General features: G+C 48.2%; 1 protein-coding gene across 5 annotated transcripts in view; it reads left to right on the top strand.

Annotated features, from left to right (window-relative positions):
* The window catches only part of ADAMTS17 (ADAM metallopeptidase with thrombospondin type 1 motif 17), a 293,369-nt gene that overhangs the window by 206,859 nt on the left and 63,466 nt on the right, over window positions 1-23,044 (top strand). For 3 of the 5 annotated variants that reach the window (XM_031691884.2, XM_031691885.2, XM_072950692.1), the window contains exons 15-17: window positions 6,853-6,973; window positions 10,878-10,946; window positions 18,412-18,492. In XM_031691884.2, coding sequence (XP_031547744.2) covers window positions 6,853-6,973; window positions 10,878-10,946; window positions 18,412-18,492 — 271 coding nt within the window. The remainder of the gene's footprint in view (window positions 1-6,852; window positions 6,974-10,877; window positions 10,947-18,411; window positions 18,493-23,044) is intronic. The other 2 variants (XM_031691886.2, XM_072950691.1) reach the window with 1 other exon arrangement.

Raw genomic sequence — 23,044 nt, forward strand, 5'->3', positions numbered from 1 at the left:
TTTCAGTCCTTGAGTAAGTACAGCAGGGTATTTGAGATGCCACTCAAGGTCTTTTAATAGCCTTAAGTCTGCGGTCATCCAAACACCAGTGAGCCAGAGCCTGCCCTGCACAGGATATGGTGGGAATAGCACGTGTACACTCGCCTTCTCATTCCCAGATGCCACTCGGTTCCCACCCAGCAGCCGATCTCAAATGCCTCCACCACCATCTTCATCATTGCATTTACTCACCCTGCACTGAGGCTAACGCTAACCAGGTGTGAGCCCTCAAGGCAGGGGCACCTTTCATGGTGCCTTATCGCAGGTGGGCAGGCTCATGCTCCCTGGAGCCTCACCCTGACAATGGGAGGCCGCCCCCTTGCCCCCGTCAGCTCTTGAAAGTACCATCCCTTCCACATGGGTGCATCCCAGTGACCCACTGCTTCCAGGCAGCCCACCAGTCCTAGCAGAAGGACCACTCTCCTGGTAGGTAGTGATGGCACTTCATGAGACTAAAACCCTGAGAAACAACTCTCTTCCTGAAGGAACTTAAAAATACCCTCTATACTTCTAACCTTGTGCATTCTCCAGAGAGAATCTGTGAAGGTTAACTTCAGCCCATGGAGAATTTAAGTCAATTTTCACAAAAATCCAAATTAGTCAAGGCATAGTTGATCAAGTTTCATAATAACGTTGAGCATACTTATATAAGATTATAAGAAATTAAATACAAATACAGTATTTATGCCCAGTTACAGTGATTGCCGGAGTGGAGTGTTCTGGATTCCTGTGGTACTTGTGGATGAGTAAGGCAAGGGGTATTGGTTATAGAGCAGAGCGTAATAGTGATTAAAAAAAAAATCTTAGGGATTTGGTGAGCAGAGGGTCTGTACCTGTTCATCAGTATCATCATGTAATTGTAATTGATAAAAGTAGAAACATCTGTATTCTATATAAGACAACACGTACAAAAATACAGCCATGGTTCAGCTTTCCCCCTGTCCCCTTCAGCTATGAATTTTGCTATTTCGGGGGTAGCAGAAGGAGTTCTGGGAAAGTTCGAGAAACCTAGGGACTAGTTGGTGGGGAACAGTGGGGACGAGAGGCTCCAAAATGGCATTTTGAGAAGATTCCCCTAAGCTCCAAATAGCAGGCTGATTCAAACCATAACACGCAACATGGAAATACCATTTCACCCTGTTTTTACTAGGACCGCCTTGAGTTTCATTTCAGTGAGTCACCAATTACTTAACATGCTGAAATGAAACTTAACAGCACTCATAAAAGTGGGAGTGAGTCGGGGGAAGAAACACAAACATTGTCTATTTTTTAGCAAGTCCCTATAAATCAGGAGCCCCATCATTAATGATCCTACTGTTGACCTCCAGAAGCCAAGAAATCAAGTTAATATGCCTCTAATGTGCAGCTTGCATCAGAGCTGCTGACCAGCAGTGGGTGAGTGAGACGGATAGACGGAGCTGAACGTACCTGGGACTGGACATGCCTGGCTTTTCTCTAAGGCCTCATCAGCTTATGTAAACTTGTAGCCAACGTACTTCATTATGGTCCCACTTCCTTGGGACCCTAACTTGTGCATGTACTCCTGGCTTGATGAACATCAAAACCAAACACCTTCGGGGCCTGTAAGCTTCATCAGTGGAGGGATTGTGTCTGATTATCTGCGTTCCCCGAGGAGCTGGCTTGAAGGACAGACGGACTTACTGCATTTTGCAAAGAAAAAAAAGGAAATGGGTGCGTGAGCGGATGGGCCACCCGCTCTTAGGACTTAAGTGATTCTGGAATCTGTAGCCCATGTCAGTGGATCATCTTCATTGTCCAGAATTTATTGGCGTCTTACGTTGTGTGCGGTGGTCTGTTAGGCCAGTGAAATTACTGGTGGAATTTAGGAGAATTGTCAGAGACTCTAGCCTCAGAGGCCCCCGTATAAAGTAGGGGTAACAAGCATGCAGGAACCTCTGCTGGCTATTTACGCACACGCGAACCTGTGTTTCAACCACGCCCACCTGGTTGCTGCTTTTCCCCACGTTGTGACCCGGAAGTGTGTGACTGTTGGTGCTGAACCCTGACCCACGGCAGGGCCTAAAACTCTGAAGTCAGACCCTCTACTGCTTTCACCCAATTAACCTCCCATAGCAACTTCCAGGTTAAGCCAGCATTCTGAGCCCCGTGTTCACTCCTCTTCCATCCAGGGACTCCACTCAGCAGCATTCAGGCAGTGTAGCACAGACCATAGTGAAGAGGAGAAGCCGAGGCCACCCTCAGACAAGAGGGCAGAGTGGGTGGAAGTTTCACTGAAGGAGCAGAGCAGCAGAGGCCAGAACTGGAACAAGTGGAGAGTCACAACCAGAAGTAACGCCAGATGCTTGAGGGAGTCTTGGATAGGGGAGCAGAGGGTGGAGAGAGGAGCTGGCTGCAAGTAATGAGCCAACATCCCTGACCGCGCCTGGCCTGGCACATGGAGCTTGATGAGTTGCTAGGGAATTATCCTCAGAGTCTTTCCCAAAGTTGCGTGATAAACTGTTGAGGGACATCCGGGGCAGGTGAGTGGCATTGGTGCTTGAACACAGCACTTCCCTCCCACCATCCTGAATGGAAGCCTGCCACCCTCACGGCTAGAGCCCCCCTCTGGCTCTTCTGTGCCTCATTCTCAAACACATGAATGGTCAACCAGGGATCATCAGCTCTTTGAGGAAAACCAGCAGCAGGAATGAGAAAGACCAAGGAAAACAAACAAAAAGTGATCCTGGCGGAAAATTGAGATAATTACAGAATCCCGTATGCAGCCAAATGAGCAACCAAGCATGGAGGCGAAATAAAGGAATTTTGAGACATGGGAGAACTCAGAAATTTTATTTTCCATGCATCCATTCTGAAGCCGTGACATGTAGTTTAGCAAGACAAGGGTGAATTCCAGAAGAAGGAAGACAAGCCTGGCAGGACTTGGTGGAGCTGACCCAGGAGCCCAGGAGATGTGGGGTTGGGGGGTCCTGTTGCTGGCTGAAAGCATCAGTTAAATATAAAACAATAAGCCAGTGGAATCCCTGTAACAGCAGAGAGAGCGGGAGGCATTCGTCGGAAGGTAGCTATTCGGTAGGAAGAAAGCAATAAAGAAAAATAAACAAAAACAAGGACCATCAAAACCTGCATGAGGACGTCCCAGTTCAAAAATGAGCAAACTCAACTGCCCTGTGGAGGAAGGGGTCGCTGTCCAGCAGGGGCACAGAAGACAGGCAGAGGACCCATTTTGAAAACCAGAGTCTTCTGTCCTCACTTTTACCCTGCGTCCAACTTGATGAGAGTTCAGTGTTTTTATGCATTTCTTTACCATTCTGAGCTTGGCACTATGCTGGCCGCTGTGTTTGGGGGCGGGGGACAAGGATACGAAGGATTGTAAGACCCCGCCTCCACGTGCTTACAGTCTGTCGGGAAGATGAGACTTGATGTGAAAACCCGATAACCACAGGCGAAGGCGTCATTGAGAGCCGGTGAGAGGCTGGGTTTAGAGCGGAAAGAGCTTTCATTCCATGTGTGGGGCGCTGTAACGTGTGCTGGGCACCCTGTGGTCAGCAGCACCGAGGGGATCCCTTTCCCTGTGCAATGTACAGACAAGGAATAGATAAACTCCCAAACCTGATCATCCCGGGGACTGGTGTGTGTAAGGAAGAAAATGATGTCAGAGAGAGATGGAGCGGGGCTATCGCTGAGGGAGACAGAGTGGCGTTGCAGGTGTCTCCGAGGAGAGAGCATTAGTGTGAAAGCCAGCCCGGTGAACACGTTGGGGCAGAATGCCCCAGGCAGAGGGCAGCAGGGGCCAGGCTGGTGTGTTCCAGAAACAGGAGGGTGGAGGACAGGTGCTGGTGGGGCAGAGGTGTCAGGACCCAGGCCATGCAGGGCCTGGAGGACTGTGGTGGGAATCTGGATTTATTCTAGCTGCAGTGGAGAGGTTGAAGCAGGGAACCAAGTGAGCTTGTTTATAGAGAACTGGTGATGGGGCCTGACTGGAACCCGGGAAACAGGATTCACTGGCGTGATTTGTCTTGCTGAGAGGTGATGGGTTGACAGGAGCGGAGCTGGCGGTGGTTGGACTCAGCGTGCACTTGGAGGAGGAGGAGGGAGGGAAGCTGAGATGGTGAGCGATTGGATGAGACCAGGGAGGGCCTTGGGTTCTGAAGTGTGAGCATATTCCATAGGCAGTGGGGCACATGGTCACGGACTGTCCCGTCTTCCCAGGTGAAGACTGATCTGGAGCAGCGGGGAGAAAACCGGTGTGATTGGTCACATGCAAAGTGATGCGGGGCTAGACTGGGCAGTGGCCACGAGCACAGAGAGGAAATTGATACTAGAGACGTTTCAGGATGCAAAACCACCAGGCTTGGCACCTAACCAAACACAGCAAGAAGAGGAAGAGTCGGAATGGCCCGGAGGTCTCAGGCTCCGGTGCCGTGTCTGCCAGTTCCAAGAGGGCGGAAGGAGGCACCACCTCGAGAACTGAGAAGTCAGGAGTGAGCAGCTTCAGAAGAGGAGCTGGTGGGCCCCCTGAGTCCAGTGTCCGGGCCAGAGCGTCCGGGGAGGTTGTCGGCAGACACGCACCTGCGAGCCTGGGTGGGAGGGAGAGGATTGGGTGTAAGAGCTGTCAGTGTGCAAGTGGGTGTTGGAGTTTAAGGAAGGTGAAATTAACAAGACAAAGCAGCGAGAAGCAGGAGGGGCAGGAGAGCTGCCCCCTTTCAGGGAGTCATGGATGCGCGACCTCTTCTTGACCTCTGGCGTCCTCAGGCACCTGTCACAGCGTGTGCTCCGTGCACCACCCCATCTCCCCATGGGCTTCTCCTGTCTTACACGTCCCTTGTTCGAGGTTAGGCACATGCAGGCCAAGTGTCACAGACGAGCAGTGTGCCCCGCAGCCCCGCAGCCCCACAGCCCCGCAGACATCAGAGCCTTGCTGGGCTCCCAGCTGATGGTGACTTCATCCCCCTTCCAAAAAAGGGGATCAATTCCAAGCATTGCATCTGCTTAAGTTTTGGATCCGGGGTGGTCTAACTCAGTGTGGGTTGGGGCCTCACCACAGAGCAAGTGTGTGTGTGTTCTTTATGTCATGTTTTAATAGTGATGCTGAGAGTCACAGTGAGGGGAGAAAATTGCCCCCCCCCACCTGCCTCTGCTTTCTTGTGCAGGCAACAGCATTTCCTGCCGGGGCCCCAGGGCCAGGAGGACACCTAGTGCTCATCTGGCTCTGCAGGGGCTTTGTAGGCACGTAGGCCACTGCCCTTCCTCCTCCTCACTTTCCTCTTTCCCACCAAGATCCTTCTTTCAGGGGACTCTTTGGAGGAGGAACAGTTTGCCCATCTAGGAAGGTGTGTGATCTCATCCTAAAGGCCCTTCTTCCCGTGAGTCCTGGTCCTGCTTTTCCCTGAAGCACCTCGCACGCCTGTCCTTCCTGCGTCCAGGTGAATTCCTGGTCTGGCAGATTTCAAACGCAGGCTCTGCCTCCCCACCCTGATCTCTCAGCCAGACAGCAGGTGGCCTTTTGAAATTCTAGTGTGGATTCTCCTCTCCCATCTCCTTTCCCCAAGGATAGCATTTCTGGTGTTCTTTTTTTTTTTTTAATTGAAGTATAGTCAGTTACAATGTGTCAATTTCTGGTGTATAGCATGTTTTAGTCATACATATACATATATATTTGTTTTCATATTCTTTTTCTAATATTAACTAGTTTATATAAAACAGATAAACAACAAGTTTCTTTTGTAAAGCAGAGGGGTCTGATTAAGTTGAGGAGCTGTGGGGCCAAGCATTCACCTCCAGGAAGTCTGCCATTCAGCCAGCTCTGCCCGGTGCCCTGCTCCTGTCCGAGTAGGGTGTAAGGATGGAAACACCTTGCTAGCACCCATCCAGACATCACAGGAAAGAGCACAATCACCTCGGCCTGGGTTATCTGGCTGTAGAATCCTTTGCAGCATGAACCACAAGTATGCAATGCAGGGTATAGGGGAAAACCTCGTTCTTGTCCTAGATTTATTCTCTTGACGGGCAGAACTACAGAGAGACATGGTAGCAATTTAGCAAATAATTCAACATACCAGTGTTTACCATAATGTAAACTTAGGTGTGTTGTTTTGCAGACTGTAAAGTTCTTGTGCATTTTTTAAAGGGAAAAACTGGAGTTCACAACCTTTTCCCACTTTTTTATGAATGACGTGGCTATGCTGCCCAGAGCCACCCTGGGTTGGGGCAGCCTTCCTCCCCTCTCAGACATGGCCTGTTGAGAAAATTTGGTGGGGTTTCTTCTTGGGCCAGATCTCCCCGACTGAGAAATGGGGAGTTCCTTCCCAGCCATGCCTCAGTGAGCTCTGGGCTTCCCGACTTCAGCAGAAAAGTCAGTGTGGTCTCTTCTGAAACTGTTGGCTGTTCCAACCGAGATCCATCCAAAAACCCACGCAGCTCTGAAGGGGATACAAATCTAGGGAAGCTGCGGCCACACCAGGAGGTACAGGAGCCAGCTTCCCTCCCTCCCCTCCCCCCGCCTCAGGCGGCTCTGGAAGGGCCAGGGTTCGGGCCTCAGTGTGACTTCCGTGGGCACTGTGGCCTTTGTGGGCCCCTTCCTCCATAACAAATACTAAAACGTGTATTTGATGACTCTGTGGATATAAAGACAAATGTAATACGAGCTGAATTCTATTCATTTTTTCCTTTTCTGATTTTAAAATAAATCAAAAGAGATTTGCTCAGGCCTCTGAAGGTATCGTGAGCCCGCAGGCATGATGCCCACCTGGAGGAGTCAGCCCTGCAGGGTGTCATCTCCGAAATGCCCTGTGAGTCCCGCGCACAGACTAACCCAGCCCTCTGGTTGTTTAGAAAATCGGCTGCGATGGCATCATTGGGTCTGCGGCCAAAGAAGACCGGTGCGGGGTCTGCAGCGGGGACGGCAAGACCTGCCGCGTGGTGAAGGGAGACTTCAGCCACTCCCGGGGCACAGGTGAGTGTGGGCCAAGGAGAGGTGACCCTGGCCGCTGCTGGGGCCCGGCGAGCGCTGGGTCAGACAACAGACAAGTGCTGTATATTTTATTGCCCCAAAGTCAATTTTCTCATATATTGTGTTGCCCCAAAGCCCACAGTTTCACGTCTTCCCTGCATCTCATATTTAAGGGATAGTTGATCATAAGTAGCGGACCCGGCACTTTGTTTCTATGGTTTCCGAAAGGCAGAGAAAGACATTTTAGCTAGAATGATGCCTTTAGGTTCTGGGAAGTGAATATCTGCCTGTGGCGTCAGGGTTCAGCCCCAAGGTCCATCATCACACAGCAGCTGCCCCGCCTGACCGGCTTCCCCTGCCGCTGCGAGCCCGCCCGGCTGCTGTCGTGTGCACGGTGCAAAGACGCTTTGCTATGTCGTTTTTACCTGTGGATGGAAGAGATTTTCTCTGTTTCTGAGCCTTCTGTCCGGGAAGGAGAATAGCTTTTACACACATCCCTAAAACGTGCACGAAGCCTTATGTTCCGGGAAGTCTGCGATGCCTCTGCTGAGCGTGACCGCAGAGTAACTGTCTCCCACGTCCAGGACGCAGCCCTCCCCTGACTGGGCTCAGAAAGGCCCTGCAGAGTTCAGCTGAGGGCTTCGCAGTCTTTCTCCTGGAAGCATCTTCACAGCTGTGGGCTGCTTTGGCCAGAGGTGGGAGATGATTTTCGATCTCCTGTTCCAGTGGACACCCACTTATGATGTCCAGGGAAGTATCTGCTTGATACTAACGAGGGGCGCATGAGGCGGCAGGGTGAGCTCTCCTCGAAGCCTTAGTGAGTGTCCCCTTAGCCGACGTCACCAAGAGTGAGGCAACCCAAGATAACTTGTTGGGCGGAGCTGAGCTGAAAAGCTTCTGTTCTAATTTCTGCACTTGCTTTGGATAGAAGCATTTCAGTCCAGTTCCACCCATGGAGAGGAGGGGATCCCGGTTTGTCCTCCCTGTCCCACGGAGCAGCCTCTGGGATAAGGCAGAGAAGAGACGTCATTGAACGTCATCCTTTTCTCTGTTTGGATAGAAGACCTGGTCTAGAGGAAGCGTTCCTTCTGGATCGCCTGGTGGAAAGGGCAGCATGTTGCAAACGCTTCTCAGGTTCCTGTGAAAGCAAAACCAGAGGCAAGTGCAAGTCCAAAATGACATTTAGAAACTACATTTCAGGCCCAGTAAGGGCTGGTTTCAGGATTTTAAAGACAGGTGCCCACCCTGTCTTTAACAGGAAGCTTATGTGGGAATCTGCTGCGCAGCTTCGAGGAAACCCACGGAAGCTGGTGCTTGAGCACGTCGATTTTTGGGGAAAGTGCACCGTCCGGTACAGTAGCCACAGCCACTTGAATCCATTCAAGTTTTAATTATAATTAATTAAAATTAAACAGGTTTAAAAGCTCCAGCCCTGAGTCCCACATCAGGTGCTCTGTTGCCGCACGTGACAGGGCTCCGGTGTTGGACAGGCGAGAGAGAACTTGTCCATCATTGCAGAACGTTCTCTTGGACCTTTGGTCACGGCTGCTCTCTTGACATGTGTGATGCCACTGGCTGTGTTTGCACCGTGAGACTTGGATCTTGCCTGCTGCAACTGTTCAGCAAGGGCAGCTGGTAACAAGAGCTGTGCAGCTGGCAAGTGTTTGCTATTGACTTTTTTTTTCAAGGCTGCGTTAGACCCTTTATTTAAATTGATTGTTGTGCTAAGCTCCAATAAACTGAGCTGACTACAACAGCTTCCTTCTGTGGAAGGCAGGTGGAGCAGAGCCGTGATAACCTCAGCCCCTTGGGCAATTCTGTAGAACACTAAGGAAGGTTCCACCACACACCTTTGAAAACTTTGAAAACTGTATGGGACCTAGCCGCTGACTTCAAGAGAACCCATTCAGGGCAAAAGCAATTCTCTTTTTTTCCCCAGAGTCTAAACAGTTTGTTGGCCTTTGACCTTGGCATGAGCAGATCCATTCCTTCGATCTCAGCAGTGACCTTTTTGTCTGCTGTCCATCCTCCATCCCACCCTGTTCCTGTCCCCACCATACCCAGGGGGGAGATGGGTATGAATGTGTAGCCATCCTTCTGGGGAGATCAGGCCTCTGGGGCTGTGGCGGCCAGTGGGGCTGTAGCATGGCAGACAGTGCTGGAAACCTCCTGGTGGGGGTAGTGGTCCCCATCCTGGCGTGTGGCTTAGTGCTCCTTCCTGCTTCTTGGGCACAGAAGCTTTAGCAAACCTTCAGGGAAAGATGAGCACAGGTAGCCTCACCCACCTATAAAAGTTCTGACCTGCTGAATGGTTGCCAGATGTCACATCTTCATGTTAAAGTCTGAAGCTGTTTTTTTCCAAATCTTTGGGCTGGGGTCTGTGAGCATAAGCTCACGTCAGTGTGGATTCTGTTTATTGAAGACGTGCATAGAATGCTCACTCACACCTGAATGAATCACTGTCTAATACAGTTTCATCAAACACAGACCTGTAATCCTGGTCTGATGTTCTGGAATGCACAGAGGCACTGGCACGTGGTCACCCATGCGTCCAGCCACCCAGTAAACATTTATTTAGCACCACTGCATTTTAAGCATGAGGTGTCCAGATATAAAAGTTAATTGTCACCAAGTCGGCCCCAGTCGAGGGCGGGGACCCCCCACCCCAGGCAGGCAGCTTGAGTCCCTGTGTGATGTGGAAGCCGCTCAATGTGGGGTGCTGTGGGACCCTAAATTCTAGTGGAGCTCCTCGCCTGGGCCTGTGGGCAGATGAGGGTGGCCCCCGAGCCCTAAAGGACAAGTCGAAATGAACTGACCGTAGAGGTGGGGAAAGGACATTTAGGCTGAAGGAAGAAGCCCAACCTGGAAATGGTGTAAAGCCCCCAGGTGATGTGACGTGTAGGTGACCCCAAGCGCGGCTGGATGGATTCGCAAATCCTGTCGGTGTAGATTGGAAGGTAACTTTCATCTCGGCCCAGCTCGAAAGATGGGGAGAGGAGGAATGCCTCATCACCCCAAGGGTGAATGTCAAAGAAAATACTGTCCAGAAAGAGAAAACAGAATCAAATGCAGGATTTTTGCCCACTTAGATCAAGTCCTGGCCCTTGCCTGAACTCTTCTGGGTCCTTTCACCCAAGTGCTTGAGCTGGGAGTGCAGAGCAGACCCACACAGGGGCAGTGTCCGCACCCCAGGATGTCCCACCCTGGTGTCCTCGAGAGGTCCCAGTGCAGTGAGCAGGGATGTGGACCATCCTGAGCTTCGGTTGAGCCTCTGGCCTGTTGCCTCCTGACTTTGAACAAATGAGGCCCTTGGCCTCTCAGCTGTAGGAGGAATCGACTTGAACTGGCTGGCCTGTTACTTCTGTGATGGGTGGGCTTCAAAGTGCCCAAGCTTTTGGTCAAGTTGAAAGTTTTTTTTTTAACTTAGTAAGTTGAAAATTCTTAGTATGATGCTTTCGTTTCATTCACTGAATTGTCATTTCCACATGATTAATTCTATGCTGCTCCTCAGCATGAGAAAGGTGACTGGGGTCCATGGCCACCCAGCCCAGGACACACTTGGACTGAATTCTCCCCCCAGAACCAGCCATGGTGCCCCATGGGCTCTGAATCTTCAAGAGAACCTTCTCAAACAATTGATTCTTCAAAGGGAAGGTGATGTGATTGATCCCTTTTGAATGTGGTTAGATCCACACATCACACATTTATTCAATAATTACCTTTAGAGCCTCTGCCACATGCCACGTTCTGTGCCCCTGTGTCTAGGTGTGGGGTAGGGAGGTTCCGTGGGGAAAGGTACCACTATGTGGTGGTGACACATGACTCTCTCTGCACTATGATTAAGAGCTGTAGTCTCAGTTCCTGAAATGTGCATGTAAACCAATTACAACCTATTTCTTTTTCTCAGTCAAGAATAACCTTTGTACGAAGGTGTCCACCTGCGTGATGGCAAAGGCCGTTCCCCAGTGTTTCTCATGTAAGAGGTTTGGCTGTGACGTGCAGAACTAGCGGTGACGTGCCTGGTGTGGGGCTTTTCCTCGCTTGCGTGCCTGAGTGTTTTCGGAGGAGAGTCAGTGGTGGGATGAGTCATGCACGAAGCCATGGATTAACACTGAAGCCGTTTGTCGCTGATGTGTAATTGATGTTTAAGGCCGATTGCCAAAAAGAAAAAATGTAGAATAAAACCAATTTTAGAGCTATAAAAGATGAAGAGGCATGGAATTAGAGGCCAGACAGAAACACGTGATAGCGTGCCAGAGATACGTCTTCATTCTCCTCACCCCACCTGGAGCTCAGGCAGAAAGGGCTAAGTCGTGCCAGAGAATTTAGCCACACATGGCACTTTTATAAGCCAGTTTCCATATTACAGGGTTGGGTTTCCCAAAGCACAGAGGGCATTTGGTAAGACCCTCCTGGTCTTCATGCTGGAGATAAAGGTCGCGGCCTCGCTTTGGCCCACCTGTGCTGACCTCGCATTCAGAGAGCTGAACCAGAGTATCAGTCGAGTCTCGTGGGCTTCCCAAGTAACTTTCATTTGGAACCAGAACAACCTTTAGGGATAAATGTAAGGACAGTGATATTCTCATAAATAGTTTTTGTAAAAAGAGAAAACTGTAAACTTACACAAAAGCCTCCCCAGGCATTTTTAAAGATTATTACCAAAAAAGGGACTTTGTTTATATATATTTATATATATATATTTTTTTTGATACAACCTTGTGAAAATGTTCCAGTCCTCATAGCCAGGGTTTTACTTGTTTCCATCATGGTCCCTTACTAGCTGAATGGTTTTCTGCCAAAGAAAGTTAATGCTACTGAAAACACAAGGGGAAAACGTGGCCAAATCAACTACAAGCATGTCTACTTGGGAAATTCAGACAAAAAGTATTTTGCAGGGAGGTGTGCTTGTAGCCTGGTGATATTAATTCTTCAGAAGATTTGAGGCAGGTGTAAAGCCAACATCCCTTTCAAGTTCGTTCTGATTGCTTGTCCTTATGGCAAAAATGACCTGCTCTCTTAGAGCAATGGCAACAGTGTTGAATTTTATCCGTGGCTTCCTCATGAAACCAAATCGTGCCCCTCTAACTGGATTTCTCCTGCTAGATGGCAGAGACTAGAATGGAAAATTTTTCCAACGATAAAGTCTTGCTGTCTTACCTAAAGTGTGACTCTGTCTTGTGAATTGTTACAGCAAATCCCCCCTTAATTATATTTCATTCCCCATCAACCTGGTGGTGTCTGGCATCTGCATGGGGGACATCTGGTATGAGGGGTGACAGGGTGCTTTGGGACTTGGTGATGGGAGTCTTTCCCTTGCTGGTCCCCCTTCTCACCATCCTTGGGGTGGCTTTGTGCTCTGGGTAGGGTAGGGGCCATCGTAAAGAGGACAGTAACTTAGAGGTTGTTTTCTTAGTTTATGTACAGAGAGCTTGTTTCTCATTTCAGGGTTTTCGTTCATTAGTTCCCTCCATATGGCGAGCTGAAGAGCTCATCTGAGATGGAAGGGTTAGCAGAGCCCGGCACGCCAGTTACTCCCGGCCCTATTATTCAGGGGTCACCTGAGCAGGAGCCTCTCCTGAGTTGCGCGTCTCCCCTGAGCTCTTTACTGCTCATCTGCCCCTGCCCCTGAGGGTACGTGAGAAAGGAGAGGAAGCAGATGCCTTTTCAGTGTTGCTGCTTGTGCCGAAGTTAAGCTTAAAAATAGGCGTGGTGAGCAGGCACTGACTGTAAATGCCCCTTGCTGTGGAATGTGGAAAATTACCTTATTTGGGTGCGTCTACTTCTGCATCCTGGTGATGCTAACGCCAAGGTTTGTTAGTTCCTACGTAGGAAGAGTTCGTGTAACAGCAGCAGCTTTCAGAGACTTATTCAACCCCCACAAGCAGATCCTGTTTCCAGGTCAGTTTTGTGGTTGAAATGGAGATTCCTCCGACAGAGGTTTTAATCGCCATTGACCCCGAGCAATTTTGTCTCCATTTTTGACACTTTACTATCGTACACCTGGAATCCAATAAGTCTTCAAACTCTTCCAGAAGGAGTGAATTTCTCTAAAAGAAATTTGTGGTGTGTAATCCTGTGCTATGATCCTCAAAGATGCTTTTTTTTTTTTTGTGGTCACATTTTCCAAGTAAAGAAGCATTCTTACAGCAAGAACTATTTTTAATCAAAAAAAAAAATAACATAAACAAAAGCCTCACCTTGCCCTATAAGGACCAGACAGAGGAGGGGCTGTGTGGGCTGCCCCGGGCAAGTCAGTGCCGCTGTTCCTGAGTCGAGCGTTTGGAGGGGATCCACCTGGAGGACCACAGCCCAGCTGCTTCAAGGAGTCGTCCTGCCTGGGAACCCAAGCAGATCAGACTCAAACTGGAGTACGTTTTCATCTGTGACATCTCCCTAAGCGTCAAGTAGAACATTTCTTTGTAAGCATCTGAGGCTGATCTGTAGCAACAGTGCCAGAGCATTTGCTGTCGAGACTAAAGGACCCTGCAGGATGGCTGGTTGAACACAGGTGCTGATCTCCTTGGCTTCCCAAGATCACCCTAAAATGAATGAACAGGAACTCATTTAAAGGTGTAGGGAGAACGAGGACATCTCGGGTGAACGTTCGGACCTGGCTGAATCAGAACAGACAGACTTGGTTTTGTGCAGTAAACAAACAATACACAGTGCCTGCCTCCATCCGCCCAAATCAGGGGTTTGACACCAGAGTGTGTTCTTCGCTCACACTGCATGTCTGACATGAGTTGGCAGGAGAGTCTGCCTGCAGTAGCCGCTCACAGAACTAGACTGACGGGATTTTACTGTTTACGTCACCTCGGCGGGAAGAAGGGAACACGGCAAATCAGGTCCTCTTACATACGCATCGCTTTCACTCACACCTTCAGGGTCAGAGTGAGTCACGTGGTTGCACGGTTTTAAGAGGGCAGGGAGTTGCACGGCTACCGTGATTCCAGAGAGAGACTGGAAATGTCTGGTGGCCAGCAGCACGACACAGCGCCTATAGCAAACTTCTCTGCACTCTGGTGTCTTGGTTGCCAGCACATAAAAACAGTCCCTGCCCCTTAACTGAAAGCCAGTCCTGACCATCCGGAAACCACAGGCCCCTTCATCCGTGGGGGACTACCTCCATGACCCCCAGTGGATGCCTGAAGCCGCAGATAGTACCAAATGCTACGTCTACTATATTTTTCTACATATGCATACCTGTGGTAAAGTTTAATTTATAAATTAAGCACAGTAAGAGATTAACAACGATAACTATAATAGAACAATTATAACAATAGACTGTAATAAAATTGATGTGAATTATGGATGAATGTCTCTCAGAATATCTTACCTTACGCATTTAATGTCTTTATCACACACTGGCCATACATTTTGCAGTTTGAGGTCCAACAGTAAAACTAATGAATTTATTTTTCCTTCACACTTTCATGGATAGAAGGTTCTTTCTTACCATAGATCTTAGCAGCCTCAGCATATGATTTTTTTCTTTGCTGAAGTCGAGAACTTTTACCACTCCCCTTAAAGAAGTAACTTACAGCTTCTCTTTGGCACCCCCAAATTGCCAGCATCACTACTTTAGTGCTTTGGGGGCATTAAGTAAAATAAGGGTCACTTGAACAGAAGCCCTCTGATACCACAACCATTGGTCTGACAACCGAGATGGCTGCTAAGTGACTAACGGATGGGATACACCGGACAAAGGGGTGATTCACATCCTGGGCCGGATAGAGTGGGGTGGCGCAGGATTTCATCATGCTACGCAGAACAGCATGCGATTTAAAACGTATGAATTGCTTACTTCTGGAATTTTCCATTTAATATTTTCAGACTGTGGTTGACCACAGATAACTCAAACTATGGAGGGTATGGAGGGGCTACTGCATACAGAGACACCCCATCTATGGCATTGTTCTCAAAAGAGTCTGCACACAAATGAGACAGACCAAGATAACCCGAAAAGATGACCCATGGGGAAAAGCAAGATAACTCAAATAATAGGAGTTTAAAATCTCTAGTAACTATTCTTAGAAAGATTTGAGAAGTGATTTTTATCCATAAAACAAGTGCAGAATGCCATGGGAAGAAGCAGTCAGAAAACAAAAAGGAGCTCTCAAATAGTAAAACTATGACTGTCAAAACCCTGCGATAACGGAGGTGGGTATAGCTCAGTGGTAGAGCGTGTGCTTAGCATGCGTGAGGTCCAGGGTTCAATCCCCAGTACCTCCATCAAAATAAATAAATAAACCTAATCGCCCCCCCAAACAAAAACAAAAAAGAAATCAAAAATAAATAAATAGAATATTTTTTAAACCTTGTGATGAAAGTCACCATAAAGAAAAAAATGACAAATGACAGAAAAAAAATGTGTAAGTCTAGTACATAAAGGGCTTGAGTCCAAAATATATTAGATGTTATAGTTAGTAAAATATATTTTAAGACTGCTGTTTATCAAATAAAAGCAAAAGCCAGTGGGAAAAAGGGCAACACTTAGGAACCAGGCAGTTAACTGCAGAAGAGATGCAACGACCAGTAAGTGCGTAACGAGAGAAATGCAAGTTAAGTCTATGTCGTAACTCTTTTTCACCTCTTGGATTAGCACATATTAAGAGGATTGATAATATCAAGTGCTTAGACGTCTGCAAATAAACATGTATTCTCATGTAGTGTTGGTTGACTTCTGTATTAGTCAAGCCATTATGGAGGGTACTTTAGGTGTACGTTGAGAATTTAAACTGCGTGTATGTTTGAACCAGTAATGCAACGCTCACAGTTGGCCCGGGAATTCACTGTACCTATGCTCAAGAAGACACATACAGAGCTGTCCGTTGCATAACCATCTTTCAGCACCTTTGTAGAGATACAGTTTACCCACCATAAAATTCATTCACTTAATAAAGTGTGCAATTCGGGGTGTTTAAATACATGCACAGAGTTGTGCAGCCATGACCATGGTCATCCCAGAAAGAAACCACACACCCAAACTGAAATAACTACAGGAGTTATCTTAGCAAAAGATAAACGTTATAAACAAACACAGTGTAGGGAACGATATAGTGAAAGTTGGAGTGGGATGTAGGAAAGTGAAGGGCAATGTAGTTACTCTGATTTCCTCATCTTTTAATATCCAGAGATTAAAATATTTCACTTATGGCTGGTAAGTCCCATAACAGAGGTGTGAATGTAATCAAAGGTTGATGGGAAAACATCAGAATAAAAAAGAAATCATGATTCGCTAAAATGTAGTGATGAAAGAAGGATGACGCTAAGATACTGACCCACACACCATATTAGCCATGACGGGTGTGATGACGGGTAAGCTGCACTGAGGTCTTTGTTTTGTTTGGGAGAAAAACAGTATGATCTCAGTAGATGCAAAAAAGCACCTGATTAGCTTCAGTACCTCTTCATAACAAAAGCTCGTAACAAACTGTGGTGAGAGGAAACTTGCTAGTAAATGATACCCGGTCGCATCCTCACAGCCGACACCATTTTCAGCGGGGACGTTTTTGAGGATTCCTGTGAGCATCATGAATGGGACGAGGATGCCACTCCCATGTGGCACACAACATGGTTTTGTAAGTTTCCACCACAATGATGGAAAGAGAAGAAATTCAAGGCATAAAGTTCAGAAAGGAAGAAACAAAACTGACATGTGGACACATTTCAGTTACCTGTGTAGAAACCCAGCCGAAATAGGCGACTTACTATAAATGACAGGAGTCTAAGAAAGATGGCCAACTGTAGGCTGTATCTTACAAGATCAGTATACTTTCTACTGTATCCTTTAATAGCTTTTGAATTTTTGCACCTTGGGCACATATTGCTCAGCAAAACTTTATTTTAAAGTTGTCCTGGATCTTTTAAAACCACGTATAATATCCTCTTTGCCTAAAATGGTGTGAGTGTGTTTACATGCATTAAGAAGACGCTGAAAAGGCTGGTCACCCAAATAATACTTTCTTAAGGGTAATTTTCTCAGTGCAGTGTTGTATAGGTTGGTTTTAGTTTTATCCCTTTTGTGGTTTGATTATCATCTACTGTATTTATATTGAAAGTAAAGCCATTTTTACTGTGAGAAAAGGAGGAAATAAACCTCTCAAAATATATATTTCCATAATCTCTACATTGTTGGGCCCAGAAATCTCTCATTTTTAAAGCTCCCCTGCTGATTCTGATGAACGCATTTGGGAACCACAGAGGCAACATTCATAATCTAATTTGGGACCATCATCTAAATTGCCGAAGCAAACCTATATCACCCTTGTCTAAAACCCAAATGGAAATCAAAACAAAATGATTACCAGCCTGCATTTCAGAATCTCACCATAACGCTAGGCCCATTAATTGACACAGTTGCCCAGTTAACCAGCCATCGGCCCGCCACTGACCGCCTGCCTGGCAGCCTCAGTCATTTCCTCCCAAATCTCCGCTGACCACCTGCTGTTCTGGGCATGTGTTGGGTCAGAGCATGGGCAGAAGGCCCTGGCCTCTGGGGGACCCCAGTACACTTGGAAATACTCAAGGAAATGGACACAAGTACATACTGTGATCATTGCAGAAATGCCCCCAGGGCAGTGAAAACGGGAAATGATACACAGCATTGTGGCATTGGCTCTGTCACAGGGCAGGTAGCCCAGCTTCTGCTGGCCTCCCCTAGAATCAGGGAAAGTACAAAATACAACAGAGAGCCAAGGAGTCCAGTAGATGAAGCCTCCAGGGGCGTCCCACACCCATGCTCCAGGGAAGTGCTGTTCACTCCGAATTCCAGGCTGTCTTCATTTGCCAGAGCGGTTGTAACCAAGTACACAAACCGGGTGGCAGGCACCACAGTGCTGGAGGCTAGCAGTCTGAGATCATGCTGTGGGCGGGGCTGGTTCTTTGTGAAGGTGAGGAGGAGCCTGCCCCATGCTTCTCTCCTCGCTTCTGGTGGTGGTGTGCTGGCAATCTTTGGCTTGTAGATGCACCGTGCGGATCTCTGCTTCATGTTTCCGTGGCATTCTCCCCGGGTACATGTCTGTGTCCAAAGTTCCCCTTTTTATAAGAACACCAGTCATGTTGGATTAAGGACCCACCCTACTCCAGTATGACCTCATCTGAACTAATTACATCGGCAACAGCCCAGTTTCCAAATAAAGTCACATTTTGAGATATTGGGGGTTAGGACTGCAGCATATAAATGTGGGGGTGGGAAGGACACAGTTCAACTCATCACACATGCAAATGGTGCTCTTTGGAATTAGGGAAGCCAGGAGATTCTGGCCATAGAAGAACACTCCTTGTTACTCGACCATCTTGATTTCTCACAGCTCTGCTAGCCCCGCGGCTCTGAAATCACCTTCGGGCGGGGAGGGGGACTATGGAGGTGGGGGGGAAGCTGTGGGGCCTCTGGTGCAGGGTGAATGTGTGACTCACCTGTGTGTAATTCGTCACTGCAGGTTATATTGAAGCTGCTGTTATCCCAGCTGGAGCTCGAAGGATCCGTGTGGTGGAGGATAAACCTGCCCACAGTTTTCTGGGTAAAACAAAAATGATTTGACTCACGATCGATGTTCTGAAATTTGATTTGGACAATCAGACTGGTAATCTGGTTCAGCAAAATGCTGAAGAATGCTCTTGGGCCATTGGATTTACATTCCAGTTTTAGGTGTGATAACATAAGTAATCAGAGTGGACCAAACAGTGCTCTCATGTTTGGCTAAAGTGTAGCCACCCCCAAAGTGGATGAGAGGTGAGGGGAGGGGTCAGGAGGAACCACCAGCTTTGGACAGGAAGGAAGGAGACAGAAGAGGGAGCGAAAGAAGTTGTGAGGAATTGGGGGAGTGTAAGTCCCCCAAAGTAATCCCAGAAATGTTCAGCAGCCTCAGCCTGGGTGGCAGCAGAGCATCACCCCACCTGCAGGGAGCCCCTGTAGGTGGTCAGTGGCTCTGGTGATGACTATTTCTCTGGAAAAAGAATAATAGCTCTCAATCTAATGGAAACTCAAAAGAGCACTGATTTTCACTGAGTACTGTATACCCCAAATTCCCAGTGGCCAACTCCATTGACTTAAGACGTAAACACCCGTTTCTTCCTATGGAAGGGTTGAGTTCTAGTCCAGTGAACGTCTTCATTGCCTTCGACAGAACCACACTTAAAGCCCAGGAAGAGTCATTTAGTTTAACCCCTTCTCAGCCACAGGAAACCCTCTGAATGCGTTCAGACTCATTCCCTGCCTTCTTCATCGGCCCCCACAAAGGTCACCAGGGTAGATCCAGTGCTGAGCTGACACGTAACTGTTCTTAATGCTGCCACAGGGCCAGCGTAGAGGGGGGTGCCCAGGGCCTGCCTCTGCTCCGAGTTCATTGGGGTGGGGCATGCTGCAACCCATGTTCCCCCGCCAGCCGTACCCCCACATTCCTGTCTTGGGTTAAATTTCATACTGGCAGTGGCTGACCTCCTACCCGGGCACCCCTCTCCTGAGCTTCCTCATGTTGTGATCCCGCATCTGTGTTGCAAGGTGCTGTTTGAGTTTTTTGGGTTTTTTTAAATGTAAAACATGATATTTCTCTGGCTGCCACCTTAAGAATTCAGTTATTTTGACTAAAATGAAGTTTACTCATGAAATGCTTTTATTTCAACTTTTATCACTGATATTTTCTTTTTTTTGTATATATGTATATATTTTTAATTGAGCTATAGTCAGTTTTCAATGTTGTGTCAATTTCTGGTAGACAGCACAAAGCTTCAGTCATACATGAGCATATTTGTTTTCATATTCTTTTTCATCGTAAGTTACTACAAGATATCGAGTATAGTTCCCTGCACTAGTTTTTTATCTATTTTATATACACCAGTTAGTATCTGCAAATCTCTAACTCCCAATTTATCCCTTCCCACCCACCTCCCCACTAGTAACAAGTTTGTTCTCTATGTCTGAGAGTCTGTTTCTGTTTTGCAAATAAGTCCGTTTTTTTTTTTTTAAGATTCCACATGTAAGTTAGATCATATGGCATTTTTCTTTCTCTTTCTGGCTTATTTCACTTAGAATGACATTCTCCAGGTCCATCCATGTTGCTGTAAATGGCATTATTTTATTCTTTTTTTATGGCTGAGTAGTGTTCCATTATATAAATAATACCACAGCTTCTTTATCCAGTCATCTGTTGATGGACATTTAGGTTGCTTCCATGTCTTGGCTATTGTAAATAGTGCTGCTGTGAACATTGGGGTGCATGTATCTCTTTGAATTAAGGTTTCCTCTGGATATATGCCCAGGAGTGGGATTACTGGGTCATATGATAAGTCTGTTTTTCAGTCTTTTGAGAAATCTCCATACTGTTTCCCATAATGGCTGCACCAAACTACATTCCCACCAGCAATCAAGGAGGGTTCCCTTTTCTCCACACCCTCTCCAGCATTTATCATTTGTGGACTTCTGAATGAAGGCCATTCTGACTGGTGTAAGGTGATACCTCATTGTAGCTTTGATTTGATGATTAGCGATACTGAGCATTTTTTCATGTATCACTTGATGTTTTCAAACCCATGCCTTTGTCCAAAATCCTGCCTCTGTAGATACAAAAATAAGTCTTTTTATAAATGATCTCTACTTGAAAAACCCACAGTCTAATAAGATGACGCCAAACAAACCTCTAACAGGAAAGTTGACAGTGAAGACTGCCATCCTGTCATTGAAGGGTTAGGAGCCACTTACAGATACTAAGATAATCCTCACACACCTGCCTCGGAGAGAGGCAGAAGTGGGCACAGAAGCTCTTGTTTCTAAGTAGCCACACCAGGCTCACAGGCAGGTGGCCCCCTGGGGGTCCCTACGTGTCCCAGGCAGCCCTGCCCCCTCCTCCCAGCTCTCCCACCTGCTGTCCATCCAGCTGCCTCCCTGAGGCTGTAACAGCCACTGCTGTGGCCGCTGCCAGATTAGCACCTTGCCGTCCCTCAGGTTGACACCCTCATTCTCTTCATCAGCCCTGTGGTTTTGCCCACCTCCTGGCTTGGAAGCTGGCCTGGTCCAGCCTGGCACTCTTCTCTGCAGTTGTCCCAGCTGTCACTCTACAAATAGAACAGTGCTTCTAAATCCTTTCCAAAATGGGGCTTTGTGCTGCTCTTGGCAGCTTATTCAGAGGGACAGCTTTTTTACTAAATTCTCAAAGAGCCTGCCTCCTCTCTGCCCACCGAAGGGAATGGGGGCGACTTTACCAGTACGTGCTTCGGAAGCCCCATCACCCAGTGTCGCCCCCCAAAGTTACCCTTTCCAACGGGTCCATTGGCTCTCCCTCTCTACCTGGAGATGCCATTTCTGCTCCCTGGAGGCACTGGGTCTCTGTGGGAGGCTGACATTGCCTCTGACCCTTCTTCAAAACTCATTATTCCAGTGCCCCAGGTGCTGGCTCACTTCCAAAGTCGGCTCACTGGTTCTGCCTTAAAGCACCAGCAGGCGCCCTGCAGGTAAATTTTGAGACTTCCTAGCACCTTCCTTCCAGCCCCAGGTATCTGGGGAAGATAGAAATGTTCCCTTGACTTCAGCTTTTCTGTGTGAAAGAAGAATGACAGAGGGATGTCAGAATCCTTGAGATCACTCAACATCTAATTGCTGTACGGAAAATGACTTTTCTCCAGAACCCATCTTAGGGCCAACAAGTGACAGGATGCCACCCAGGGGAGCTGGCTCTCGTGATGGTCCTTCTCAGCTCCGGAAGCCTGAGGACCACGTGTGCAAATGATAGCATGGACATTGACATTAGTGACTCCCAGTCATTGAGTCCTGCAGTGCTTTGAAGCCTGACCCCCTATTCCCGCCTAGAAACTGTACTGCAGAGTATGGTCATGCCTGTTTCACGGAGGAGCAAACTGAGGCTGTAGGCGGTCAGTAGCTTGTCGGAGCTCCTCACTTCCTCTGGGCCTCCTGCAGGGCAGAGTCTCCCAGCATTCCTCTGAGGCCTCAATTGTGGTCAGAGATCAATTGATGGGGGCGGTTTTTCATCAAAGGACACATGTGAAACCTGCCCTTTGGAAACCAACTTTGGTGTGTGGATTTCAGAGAAGCCGACCTCCATTCTGAGGAGAGTGGTTCAATGTCTCAGGGCGAATGCTCAGCCCCCCGGAAGCACTGGACCTCCCTGGGAGGTTGGAGCCAGCCCCTGCCACCTTATCTTATCCACAGATCAGAATCCCAGTGTTCCAGGGCCTGGTGTGTGCACGAGGGAGATCCGAAGGTGGTCCACGACTGTTGTATTTCTAAAGTTAGTTCCCGCGAGCCTTGTTTCCACTCGGGGCTGGGTGCTTTGGAAGTCAACCCTGTGTAACTTTGAATTGCTCTCACATTTGCTGGGAGCAGTTCCTGAAGAATTTCACCCCACCTACCTTCAACCCACGCTGCCTGGCTTTCTGCTCAAAACCACCTGGAACAGGAAATGCCTCTGCAGTTTGCATCCAGAGCTGAGAATGGAGCTGGCAGAACTCCGAGTGGAAATGAAAGGAGCTGACTCCATGCCAGGACGAGAAGTAGGTTGAATGTGGGTCAAGTCGTCCAGTGGAATCTACGCGGGAAAGAGACAGAAAGGAGCCTGGCTTCTTCACGTGCACGAGGAGGGCGTGTGGGCAGGTCTGACCTCCTGCCTCTGCCTCCAGCCAGCTCCAAAGAGGAGCTGGGCCCTCCCAGCAGGAACGCCCCCTCTTTGTTCCTGGGAAAGGCTTACAGGCTTCTCCCACAGTGCCCGGAAGCCCAGGGACAATGTGTAAATGTCCACAGAGAGACAGAAGGGCCCGGATGGAAACAGACGTTCGCCACGTGGCCTCACGTTCCGGGTCGTCGAGGAGGTAGCAAGGGAGGGTGGGTACCCATCCTCGCCCGAGACAGTTGCTCTAACTGCCTAGAGGCTTCTGATGGCTTCTTAGCAGAATGCACAAACACAAGCACTGTTCTATTTGAGACAGAGTTTAAAACATCCAACCTCTGGCCGAAGCAGGATCAGCAAGCGAAAACCTCCTCCCCAAATCAGAACTTCAGACATCACAGGTAGAAGAATCAAGTCGCTCAGAAATTCCCTTTGTTCTTAACTCCAGTGTTTCTCC

Source organism: Vicugna pacos, chromosome 27, assembly GCF_048564905.1.
Source record: "Vicugna pacos chromosome 27, VicPac4, whole genome shotgun sequence".
Lineage (NCBI taxonomy): Eukaryota > Metazoa > Chordata > Mammalia > Artiodactyla > Camelidae > Vicugna > Vicugna pacos.